Source organism: Aquarana catesbeiana, linkage group LG08, assembly GCF_042186555.1.
Source record: "Aquarana catesbeiana isolate 2022-GZ linkage group LG08, ASM4218655v1, whole genome shotgun sequence".
Taxonomy (NCBI): domain Eukaryota; kingdom Metazoa; phylum Chordata; class Amphibia; order Anura; family Ranidae; genus Aquarana; species Aquarana catesbeiana.
In genome coordinates, this window is record NC_133331.1 from 26,505,923 (window position 1) to 26,519,219 (window position 13,297).

The 13,297-nt window shown below is 40.8% G+C and overlaps 1 protein-coding gene across 4 annotated transcripts in view; it reads left to right on the plus strand.

The window, feature by feature from the left end:
- The window catches only part of LOC141105644 (alpha-2-macroglobulin-like), a 317,621-nt gene that overhangs the window by 238,951 nt on the left and 65,373 nt on the right, over window positions 1–13,297 (plus strand). For 3 of the 4 annotated variants that reach the window (XM_073595620.1, XM_073595618.1, XM_073595617.1), the window contains exons 20-25: window positions 2,191–2,317; window positions 6,005–6,126; window positions 8,568–8,655; window positions 9,204–9,287; window positions 9,946–10,122; window positions 12,423–12,504. In XM_073595620.1, coding sequence (XP_073451721.1) covers window positions 2,191–2,317; window positions 6,005–6,126; window positions 8,568–8,655; window positions 9,204–9,287; window positions 9,946–10,122; window positions 12,423–12,504 — 680 coding nt within the window. The remainder of the gene's footprint in view (window positions 1–2,190; window positions 2,318–6,004; window positions 6,127–8,567; window positions 8,656–9,203; window positions 9,288–9,945; window positions 10,123–12,422; window positions 12,505–13,297) is intronic. The other variant, XM_073595619.1, reaches the window with a different exon arrangement.

Genomic DNA, 13,297 nt, shown 5'->3' on the forward strand with positions numbered 1-13,297 from the left:
CAATTGGGCGGTCATGCAACGCTGTACCCAAATAAAAATTATGACCTTTTTATTCCCTACAAATAGAGCTTTCGTTTGATGGTAATTGATCAGCCAAATTTGAAAGGAAATTCCAATACCTATAATTTTGTTAGTTATTAGTTAGTTAGTTATTCTTTCAAATTTTCTGATTTTATTTTTTATTTTTGGATTTTCGAATTTACGAATTTACGAATTGCGATCATAACTAATGACCCAAAAAACAAAAAAAACAAAACAAATGAAACGAAAACGAACCAATTTTTCGCATTTTTTTATTTTTTGCACTATAAACAAAAAAAAGACTGAAAATTTGGAGAAAAAAACAATACTTTTTACTTTTTGCTATAAAACATATCCAATAAAGAAATGTAAAAAATCTAATTTTTTCATCAATTTAGGCCAATATGTATTCTGCTACATATTTTTGGTAAAAAAAATCCCAATAAACGTATATTGATTGGTTTGCACAAAAGTTATAGCGTCTACAAACTATGGGTTATATTTATGGACATTTTTTTTTTTTTACTATCAATAGCAGCGATCAGCAATTTATAGCGGGACTGCGACATTGCAGTGTGCAAATAGGACACTGACACTTTTTTGGGGACCAGTGACACTCATACAGTGATCAGTGCTAAAAAATATGCACTGTCACTGTACTAATTATGTAATTTTTTTTTTTATCTGAAAAAGTTTTGTTCAAAAGAGCAACAAAAGTGTGGATCCTTTTGCAAGTGTTGTGCCGCTTGCTATCACGTCTTTTCAATAAATCTTTTCTTTAATTACGCTATGGGCGCATATTTTTTTAGCTTCTACCATATCTTTTATGCTGATGGAGTAATCCTGATTGGAAATGTGCCTTGTGCCTGGAATCATCTTGATGAAAGGGATTTAACAACCATTTATGTAATGGTCCACTGGATCTGGTAAGAGGCTCATCTATATGGTGTCACTCGGTGGTGGATGCACAAAAAATTGGGAGTGTGGGGACACCCATATGAGAAATGGAATGCGGATTTAAATTTTGAACCTTATTTTATACACATGCCTTTAGAATCTGTGCAGATTGGTTCTTCTGGACTAATTTAATGTTGGCACTTTTTTGTAACTTTATATTTATTGTCACGTTGTTTGTTTTTCACTTATTTATTGCATTTGGTATATCACTGCATCACTAATTTTTTTGATTTAGTGCTACTTTTTTGGATTTTTATTTTTTAACCACTTCAGCCCCAGAAGGATTTGCCCCCCTAATGACCAGGCCATATTTTGCGATACGGCACGGTGACGTTTTAATTGACAATTGCGCAGTCGTGCGAAGTTGTACCCAAACAAAAATGTACGTCCTTTTTTTCCCCCACAAATAGAGCTTTCTTTTGGTGGTATTTGATCACCTCTGCGGTTTTAATTTTTTGCTCTATAAACAAAAAAAAGAGCGACAATTTTGGAAAAAAAACAATATTTTTTACTTTTTGCTATAATAAATATCCCCAAAAAGTTTTAAAAAAACAAATCTATTCATCAGTGTAGGCCAATATGTATTCTTCTACATAGTTTTGGTAAAAAAAAAAAAAAATCGGAATAAGCGTATATTAAATGGTTTGCGCAAAAGTTTTTACTACTAATGGCAGCGATCTGCGATTTTTACTGGGACTGCGACATTGTGACGGACAGATCAGACACTTTGGCACTTTTTTGGGACTATTGTCATTTATACGGCGATCAGTGCTATAAAAATGCACTGATTACTGTGTAAATGTCTCTGGCAGGGAAAGGGGTTAACGCTAGGGGACGATCAAAGGGTTAAATGTGTTCCCTGCTAGGTGTTTCTAACTGTGGGGGGGTGGCACTCAGTGGAGGAGGAGACTGATCACTGTTCCTAATCTTTAGGAGCAGATGATCTGTCTCTCCTCCCCTGACAGAACTGGGATTTGTGCGTTTACATACACAGGTCCCCGTTCTGGCTCTCATGCCCGTGATTGCGGGTGGCCGGCTGGCATTGCGCGCCTGCTAAGGCTTTTAAAGGAGCCGACGTACCTGTACATTTGTTTTGCGCAGGGCTGCCAACCTGCCGCAGTATATGTACGTGAACCATTCGGGAAGTGGTTAATATGTACACTTTATTTTATTTTATGATCGTATTTTTAACATCGTTTTTTTTGTTGACAGATTAAAGTCACGCTGGGGCCCACTGAGGAGTTAAAGCAGACACCTTGTACAGACTGTACCTACAGCAGCTGCCTGTGTGCCGATGAGAGCAAAACCTTCTACTGGAACCTGAAAGCCACCAAACTGGGTGAGAAGGGAATTTCCAATCCAAGATTAGACATGTGTTTGTTTTACCAGTATTGTTGATAAGGAATGGACAATAAATTCTCTAGTGAACCATGAGTAAACATAAAGTTACCATTTTTCAATCACATTAATCTACTGAGGCATTCTACCCATAAACAGGAAATGGTGGGACATATTTATGGGGAGGCAGTACATTTTTTTAGAATGTGGTTTTGTGGAAATGTTAAAAAGAACAAGCAGCGCCAATCTAAGTGCAGCAATAGGTTAACATGTTTAATGTAAGGTAATGCACTTACTAAAAGCAGAATAAAAGTAGACACATCTTAGTCCAAAAGTCAAATGGGCGACAGCATCCAAGATCAACCATCCAGACAGCATTGCAAGATCTATCTCGGTAGTGCCGGTGGTTTCCGATGTCCCAGGCTGGAGACTGCAGGGCGCAGGAGGAAGTCATCAGTTGGAAGGTTCCAGATAGCCTGATGAAGGAGCATGCATGCTCTGAATGCGTGCACGTCACAGCATCACCATGCCACGACCTGGAACCTTCGAACCGACGACTTCCTCCTGCGCCCTGCAGTCTCCAGCCTGGGACATCGGAAACCACCGGCACTACCGAGATAGATCCTGCTACGCTGTCTGGATGGTTGATCTTGGATCCTGTCGCCCATTTGACTTTTGGACTAAGATGTGTCTGCTTTTATTCTGCTTTTAGTAAATGCATTACCTTACATTAAACATATTAACTTATTGCTGCACTTAGATTTGCATTGCTTGTTCTTTTTATATTTCTGCCAGAGGTTCTTCTACCCTTCAGCATGCTGCCTTCCCAGTGCCGACTACACCCCCTGTGGTAAACCACCCAGGCTACGGACCGTCATCAAAAACCTTTACACCTTTATCAGAAGTCTTTTTTATGCTTATTCTTATTGACTCTCTGATATTTTACCTCTCTGGATTTTTGGACTATATGTTCAGATCTCAGACATTTTTACCCTTCCCCCATCCCACAGATGACACGTCCTTGCATGGTAATAATACCTTAGTGCAACAATTTTTGGGTTTCTTTTTGTGGAAATGCTGGTTTCAGTGGGTTCCTACAATTTAATAAAAGTGTTTTCAATACTAATTACCATAAGATTAATGTCATTTTCAGAGCCAGATTTATACTTTTTGCCCAACGAGGCAAGTTTCGTTTCACCACACTACTACTATAGTTGACTGGCTAGTTGCTGTATCACATTAGCCATATTAGATGTCATAGCCACACAAGGTAAAAGATAGACATGTGCACTACCGAAAAATGTGTTTTTTTTAGTTTTCGTTTGATTCATTTTTTGTTTTTTTGGGTCATTCGTTATGATCACAATTCGTAAGTTCGTAAATTCAAAAAATGTGTATATTTGAAAATTCGTAAATTCATAAATTCGTAAATTTGAAAAAATGGAAAATAATGCCATGTACACACGAGCGGACTTTACGGCAGACTTTGCCCGGCGGACGGGATTTCGTCGGACAATTCGATCGTGTGTGGGCTCCAGCGGACTTTTTTTTCTCAAAAGTTGGACGGACTTAGATTTGAAACATGTTTTAGATCTATCCGTCGAACTCGAGTCCGGTCAAAAAGTCTGCTCGTCTGTATGCTAGTTCGACGGACAAAAAGCCACGCTAGGGCAGCTATTGGCTACTGGCTATAAACTTCCTTGTTTTAGTCTGGTCGTACGTCATCACGTACGAATTTGACGGACTTTGGTGGATTGTGTGTAGGCAAGTCCGTTCATTTGGAAAGTCCATCATAAAGTCCGTCGAAAAGTCCGCCGGGCAAAGTCTGCCGTAAAGTCCGCTCGTGTATACGCGGCATAAGAAAGAAAATCTGAAAATCTGAAAGAACGAAAATTCAAAAATTCAAAATAATAACTAACTATTTTTAGCACTGTAGCGCCTGCAAAGCGCCTCAGTGTGAAAGGGGTCTATGCCTTTCAGAACCAAAGTTCCTGTACTCAGGATCGGAAGGTCTTTCCCACCCAAAGTCTCTCTGAGCCTTTGAATTCCGGATTCCATATAAGGACTTACCAATCCTGGGCAAATCACAAGTCAGTTTACCCCTTTCCAACCAAAACCCCCTCACCCTACATGCAGGAGAACCCCTGAGTATGTCAAACTACATTCAAGTTGCCCCTATAAAGGAACCATAACCTAAATACAGTAAAACCTTGGATTGCGAGTAACGAGTTTACAAGCGTATTGCAATACGAGCTTTTTTTTATTTATTTTTAAAATCCTGACTCGGTTTGCGAGCGTTGTCTCAGAAGATGAGCAGGATTCAAGCCTCTGGGGCGTGTAGTGCCACATTTGGCCAGAGGCACGGGGGCGCCTGTGATGCTCAGGGACACTCGGAAACACTCCGTACCGAGTGTCTCCGAGTGGTCTCCGAGCTTTTCTGAGTGTTTCCAAGTGTCTCCAGTGCCCCCCCACCTCTGGCCACATGCGATACTGCATACACTAGCAGTGACACTGGAACAAATTATCTAATTTTCCATTGATTCCTATGGGGAAACTTGCTTTGATATACAAGTGCTTTAGGTTACAAGCATTCTTCTGGAACGGATTATGCTCGTAATCCAAGGTACTACCGTAATGGGGACACATATCTCTCGTTCAGGACCTACCACTGGTATCCTATACAATGGGTGGCTGTGTGCCATCCCTGACAGCCCTGCCAATCTAAGCCATGGCCTATGTTGCCTATGCAGAAATTCCTGCACTGGCTATTTTTGCTGAGCTTCAAATTTATATACAAGTTACTTTGCTGCCCATTGTTCAATAAACTAAATGGTATTATGATGGAGAGCTATATGTTTTTGATGCGCACTAATCAAACAGTTTCAGTGAACAGTAGAAAGTGATATTGCACTGCTTCAATGGAGCTTGAGCAATATACCCCCCCCCTCACCTAACAATAGCTTTTGTTTGTTCTCCTTTAGAGAATGCAATGGATTTGATTGATTATTGATTGTCATTGGTAGTGACAGCTTTTTCTATAGACACTTTGCTACTTAGGCTAGTACTATTGAAGTGATTGTAAAGGTTTGAATAAAAAAAAAAACAAAAACAAACATGTTATACTTACCTGCTCTGTGCAAGGGTTTTGCACAAAACAGCCCTGATCCTCCTCTTCTGGGGTGCCCCGCTGGCACTCCTGGCTCCTCCCCTTCATCGGGTGCCCCCCACAGAGAGACTCTTTCCAAGGGGGAACCCATGCAGGCTCATTCCTAAGTCATGCTGCTGCGTACATTGATACAGACAGCAGGACTCAGCCCCGCCCCTGCTCCGGTGTCACTGGATTGGATTGACAATGGCTCCTGCTACTATCAGTATATCCAATGTGGACAGAGACAGCAGCTGGAGCCACTGGGCTTGTGAACATTGCTGAAACGGATGGACTCAGGTAAGTAAAAGGGGAGCTCTGGGGGGGCTGCTGCAGCACAGAAGGTTTTTCACCTTAATGCATTAAGGAGAAAAACCTGGAGACTTTACAAACCCTTTCAAGAGTTTCTACAGAACCAATTTTGTTATTTGTGTCAAGGACAGGAGAATTATGATTTATAATTGTATTACATTTCATGTTAATTTAAAATTAACCTTTACTAGCTATATGCTTATATGTGATGATGACTTCCTCTTCTCCTAGGAGAAGTAAACATTACAGTGAGAACTGAGGCTGTGAACTCTGAAGAGTTGTGTCAGAATGAGATACCGATTGTCCCCAAACAAGGGGCCATCGATACCATTGTGAAACCCTTACTTGTACAGGTAAGTGACTAGAAATGGAGCTACATTACAATTACATAGCATTGTTTAGTTTAGGCTTATCAAAAAAAAAGTGGCGGGTGGTGCTCAAAATTTTTTTGGGGGGCGCAAACAAACTGAAAAATACTGACCCCCCCATCAGTTGCAGCCTCATTGTGCCCATCAGATACAGGCACTGTGCCCATAAAATGCAGCCATTGTGCCCATCAAATGCAGCCATTGTGCCAATCAAATGCAGCCACTTGTGCCCATCATATGCAGCCATTTGTGCCCATCATATGCAGCCACTGTGCCCCATCATATGCAGCCACTTGTGCCCCATCATATGCAGCCACTTGTGCCCCATCATATGCAGCCACTTGTGCCCCATCATATGCAGCCACTTGTGCCCCATCATATGCAGCCACTTGTGCCCATCATATGCAGCCACTTGTGCCCATCAAATGCAGCCACTTGTGCCCATCATTTACAGCCAATTGTGCCAATCAAATGCAGCCACTTGTGACCGTCATATGCAGCCATTTGTGCTGTTAAATGCAGCCTCTTGTGACCATCATATGCAGCCACTTGTGCCCAGTATATGCAGCCACTTGTGCCCATCAAATGCAGCCAGGCTAACCCCCCTGCGGCCGGTCTGGTGGCACTTACCGTTCATGTGGCGGGGGCTCTGCTCCTCAGCTGGAGTGATGGGGCTCTCCTCTTCGGTGGCTCTCCTCCTCGGTGGCTCTCCTCCTCAGCGGGAAGCGGTGGCTGTGATTCCTGTATCCACTCGGCTCCTCAGGCTTCCTCCATCGTGTTTCCTTTTCTGCCAAAGCGTTAGGTATCCAATAGGATCGCCTAATGCTCTAGCCAATCAGGAGACAGGTCTCACTGACCTGTCTGCTGATTGGCAGGGAAGAACATTAGTGTGAAAATAGCGGAAATTAATTTGCTATGCCACACAACAGGGTGGGATCGGAACGCAGTGCTCTATGCCCCAAGCTTACCCTATTTTGAAGCCTATTAGAGCCTCTGGCTCTAATCATGTGCTTCAAAATACACACCCCCGCCCATCCCCGCCATAGTATTTCATGTTGAATAATCTTGGACTAATAGAGTCAGCTTAGGCACATTCAACCACAGGTTTGATAGACATAGATCGCTATTGTCACCGTCATGTCGAATCTTCTATCCATCTATATCAAACTGTTGTTGCAAAGATACGAAAATATAATGGATACGAAAATAAAGCAATTTTTTGTTTTGGATCTTTTGGATTTTGGGTTCTGCCCGTTCGTTATCGTTTTGTTAAAACGAACACGAAAATCCCCGAAATTCGGACGAAAATGCATTTGGACGATAACAAATGCACATGTCTAAACAGGAACAGGCTGAATGAAGACTAGACATGTGCAATTTGTTCAGTTCCGAATTAGTCTTTTAATGAATTTTGACAAATTAGTTAATTCCGAAATGTCTGAATTTTTCAATTTCCGAATTTTGAATTTCCGAATTTCCGAATGTCCGAATTTCCAAATTTGCGAACTTCCAAAAATTCTAAATTTCGGAATTTCAGAAATTCAGAAATTCAGAGTTTCGGAAATTCAGAATTTACAGAATTTCGGAAATTCGGAATTTGGAAAGTCGACATTTTGAAGTTGAAAAATTTTGGAAATTCGAAATTTCGGAAGTTGGGAATTTCGGAAGTTGGGAATTTCGGAAGTTGGGAATTTCGGAAATTAGGAAATTCGAAAATTCGGAATTAGAAAACTCGTTAATTTGAAAACTCGGAAATTTGAAAATTCGGAATTCGGAAATTTGAAAATTCGGAAAGTTGAAAATTCGAATGTCCGAATTTCCAAAATAAAGCAGAAAAAGAAGGAAACGAAAATGAACACATTTTTTTGTCAGTGCACATGTCTACTGAAGACCACTAAGTAACTTCCTTCTGCATTGCTTCAGTTTATTTAGTTCACTGGGCGCCAATACCAGTGCCAAACATGTATGCTAATTTTTGCACAAGCATGCCCACCCGGTAATATGCAAGTGGCAGTTACCCTATGTATGCACATGTGTATAAGCCTGCCCTGGTTTCCTTACACTGAAGTAAATCCATCCCTCCTTACACCCAATCAGCCAATAATAATAATAATCAATAATATTCAATGGTAATAATCAAGCCTATAATCTTCAGAGGGATGACGTGTACAAGTGATTTTCATAGATGAAGGAATTTTGAAATAACAGGATAGCCTGCTAGATTCATCTTCCAATCTAGAATGTGAAAACTGACATTTCTTGTACCTTTAGTATCCGAATAGCACCCTAACATTAATAGAAGTTACAGTGTAAGACCACGTGTACCTGTATTCTGTATCGGTTCAGTATCAGCATGTCTTCTATTATTTGTGTGTTCTAACATTGTGACATCTTTGTCTGACTTAATTCTTTAATTCTTCTGACAGCCTGGAGGAGTCCTGGTGGAGAAATCATACAGCTCCCTACTCTGCACCCAGGAGGGAGAAGGTGAGGACACCGTTATGGAGAATAAAGGTCAACTGTAAATTTGTACTCTTATACTGTATATCAGGGTTAATCAGATTTTCTCACCTGTTGCAACATGCCTGGAAGAAGGATGGTCTCTGTGGGAAGGGGTGAGGCTTAAGTTGCTTACAACAGTGGTTTTCAAAATCAGTCCTCAAGTACCCCCAACGGGCCATGTTTTCAGGTTTTTCTTTACTTTGCACAGCTGCTTTAAATCGATTTCAATTTTATCTAAGGGAAGTTCCCAAAACATGGCCTGTTGGGGGTACTTTAGGACTGAGGTTGAGAACCACTGGCTTACAAGATAGATGAAACGTCACCTGTCCTTAGTTTACTATCATGTCAAGTTACAGTGGACACAGTCAGCAGTAATAACATGACGTAGGTTCTATCACATCACCACTCTAGATAAAGGTAAAAAAAAAAAGTACCGGTACTGGCGGGAATTTAATTTTATTTTGTTGTAAGCATTTAAATGGTCAGATTTTTTAAATTTTCATTATGTATATGTGCATGTGATTTTTGTGGTCCTTTTATCTTTTATGTCAATATTGCAGAAAACACTAAGACAGAGGAAGTCTCTCTAAAGATTCCTAAGAACATTCTGAAGGACTCTGAAAGAGCTTATGTGACTGTGTTGGGTGAGATGAAGAGCTTTACTTATCAGCAACAAACAGAGCAATTTAGAAGTATTGCACCTTAAGCTTAGTACACACAATCAGAATATCGTACAAAAAAATATTGATTTCGAAGGGATCGTACACAGCTTTCTTCTTAAATTTTCCAAAGGGACAAACATGAAAAATGTTTCTCATACGATACAAGATAGTACGATTTTCATTTAACCAGCACAGGTTTCGTCCGAAAATACAATACAAATACATTACATCACTTCCGAATTTTTATTCTTTTGTATGACAATTTTCGTACTTCGTAGTTTCGTAGTAACCTCTTCGTTTTCGATATAGAGACTAGCATGCAAAAAAAAAACGGATGATCATTCGTCCGATAATTTCATTGTGTGTACTAGGCTTTAGGCTGAGACTTCTGACAGGCTAAATCTATTTCAGTACTTTTTTAATTGATCATCCCAGATGTTTGTGATCCCCATCAAAGCTTAATATGTAAAGTAACTGCAGAAATCCATGGTCTTGTCTAGAATTCCTAATTTAGAAAAGTCACAATTTCATTCCATAGATCAACTCTTTTTTCATTTAGCCAAGACATCAAGATGGTGCAGGAATTGATTTTTTTTTTCTAACTTTTATTGAACTTCTTGCCTATACTTTAACCTCACAGGAGATATAATGGGCACAGCATTGCAGAACCTGGACCGTCTCCTGGCTATGCCATATGGGTGTGGAGAGCAGAACATGGTCCTCTTTGCCCCCAACATCTTTATTCTGCAGTATCTGGAAAAGACACATCAGCTGACTGAAGAGATCAAGAGCAAAGCTATCAAGTTCCTGGAGAGCGGTGAGACTTTATTTATAGTGAGGTGACTTATTTTTAAAACAAAAAAGTCCTATTTTTTTCCAATATAAAATATCTAACAGTGTGAACATTTGCAATGCTTGGCAGGTAATCATACCATAAAGTAGATATGGTCAAATTGGATAAATCTGTACTGAAGTGTAATTTTCAAAGATTTTTCATCTCCAAACCCCAACGCTCAATCACCATACAGAATTCATATCCATGGGAACATTTTAGCAACATATAAGTGCTTAGTCAAGGGGAATATTACAAATTAAAGTAGCATGTTTTTGTCTACTAATACATTATGGTAGGGATCTCCAAACTTTCTAAACAAAGGGCAAGTTTATTGTCCTTTAGGCTTTAGGGTGGCTGCACTGGGGCCAACAGAATTGGGAATTTTCCTGGCATCAGTGGAAGTAAATATCACCACATTTGGTGTTAGTGGGAGGAATAGTGCCCCATCTTTGGCATCATTCAGAGGAATAGTGCCCCATCGTTGGCATCATTGGGAGGTATAGTGACCCATCATTGGTATCATTGGGAGGTATAGTGCCCCATTGTTGTCAGTGGGAAAAGGGTTCCCCATTGTTGATGTCACAAGCCTGATGAAGGGGTCCTGCGTGGCTCAGAAAAATTGCACTATACTATTTTATGATGTGATCTTTCTTGAATAAAAACTGTTTGGACGAAATTGATGATCCTTGGTGCGCTGGCTATCTACTTATCGCACAGGTTCCAGTATCCAGCTGGCAGTTGCTACAGCACCCAGTACCTTAAAGTGGAGTTCCAGCCTGGGTGAAAAAAAAAATTAAAAGTCAGAAGCTACAAATACCGTAGCTGCTGACTTTTAATATAAGGACACTTACCTGTCCAGGGAGCCTGCGATGTCGGCACCCAAAGCCAACCTGTCCATCGGCTCCGGGTGCAGCTGTCGGCATCCTTACTAAGGTAAACAGGAAGTGAAGCCTTGTGGCTTCATGGCCTATTTTCTACTGCGCATGCGCGAGTCGCGCTGTGCTTTCTGAATGGTCCCATCTTCTACTGGGACACACAGGTCCCAAAAGGTGAAAGGGGAAAGGAGGCGGGCCAAAAAAAAATGCAGAAGTGACGTTCGCCGCTGCGGCCCTGTGGGGTGGAAGTCCCAAAGAAAATAAAAGAAAAAGCTATGAAAAAAATCAAATTAAAACATATCCAAAAATGAGGGGGGTAGGGTGTGGTTTTGGTTTCTAAGGAGTTACATTTTTGCCTGGAACTCCGCTTTAAAGAGCTAATTCCAGGAACGTGTGCGATGGGAATATGCACTGTAGTTGGCAGAATAGTGTCTCATAATAGTGGGAAGAATAGTGCCCAAAGGGGTGGATAAAGGCAAGCAAAGGGCATCCAGCTCTCGGGAGACCACTGTAAATGTTATAATACATTTATTCTTGAAGTAGCCTTTAATGGAAGGAATAATACAATCTAAAACCATTTGGTAACACACCATTGTGTTGAGAACTTATTTGCTATGCGAAATGGTTATTTATAAACCTTGGCATTGTGGAATATGGGAACACTGCCTTCATAAAATTGTAATAAATAAGTAATTTTTATAATGTGCATTAAATAAAATAGAAGTTACCTTATGCCTGTTTTCTATACAGGCACTTTCCAGCAGTCTTAACATAAACTAAAGTGTGTTATTAGCTGGCATAAAGTGTGGTAAACTATTTGGAATCTATAATGGTGCGTACACAGAAGCAGAATGTCCATCAGAAAAAGTCCAATGGGAGCTTTTCATCGTATATTCCGACCGTGTGTATGCCCCATCTGACTTTTTCCGTCGAAAATTCAGACGGACTTAGATAGAGAACATGTTCTAAATTTTTCCGACAGAACTAATTACTATCGGGAAACCCACTCGTCTGTATGCTGTTCTGACGTACCAAAAATGACGCATGCTTAGAAGCAAGTACGAGACGGAAGCTATTGGCTACTGGCTATTGAACTTCAGTTTTCTAGTCCCGTCATACGTGTTGTACGTCACCGCGTTCTGGACCGTCGGAATTTGGTGTGACCATGTGTATGCAAGACAGCTTGAGCAGAATTCCGTCGGAACTCAGTCGGAAAAACCTTCAGAGTTTATTCCAACGGGAAAACCGGTCGTGTGTACAGGGCATAAGATGGTGGTATTTGTGGACGCTTGATGCTTACATACGTAATGCTTGTTTTTTTATCACTAGTGTTACAGATCACATTAAATACATTTATAATAAAACTTTCTGAATAGACTGTATACATTATGTGTGTATTTTGTTTAGGATATCAGCGACAGTTGACATACAAACGTGATGATGGATCATACAGTGCCTTTGGAAAAAGTGACCCCCAGGGTAACACATGGTAAATGCCAAAACCTAGATCATTGATTTCCAGTTAAACAATAACACACACACACACACAATGTTTTTTATTATACAGTATCTCACAAAAGAGTACACCCCTCACAGTTTTGTAAATATTTTATTATATCTTTTCATGTGACAACACTGAAGAAATGACACTTTGCTACAATGTAAAGTAGTGAGTGTACAGCTTGTATAAAGCCGTGTACACACGGGCGGACTTTTCAACCAGACTGGTCCAACGGGACAAATCCTTCAGACAATCTGACCATGTGTGGGCTTCATCGGACCTGCAGCGAACTTTTTTGGTCGAAAATCAGACGGACTTTAGATCTGGAACATGTTTCAAATCTTTCCGACGGAGTCGAGTCCGGTTGAAAAATCTGCTTGTCTGTATGCTAGTCCGATGGACAAAAACCGACGCTAGGGCAGCTATTGGCTGCTGGCTATCAACTTCCTTATTTTAGTCTGGTCGTACGTCATCACATATGAATCCGTCGGACTTTGGTGTGATCGTGTGTGTGCAAGTCCGTTCGTTCGAAAGTCCGTCGGAAGTCCGTCAAAAGTCCGTCGGAAATACCGCCGAACCTTTTATCCGAATAGTTTGCTGTCCCCTCAAAATAACTCAACACACAGCCATTAACCTGTTCAGATCCACGCTATAGCCGAATGATGGCTACAGCGTGAATCTGCTTTGCCGGGAAGGCTGTCTATTGACGTCCTCCCCTTTCAAAGCTGGCCATGCCCCCCTGAAGGGGGCACGTGGCGTGTGCTGTGATCACCTGAGTCAA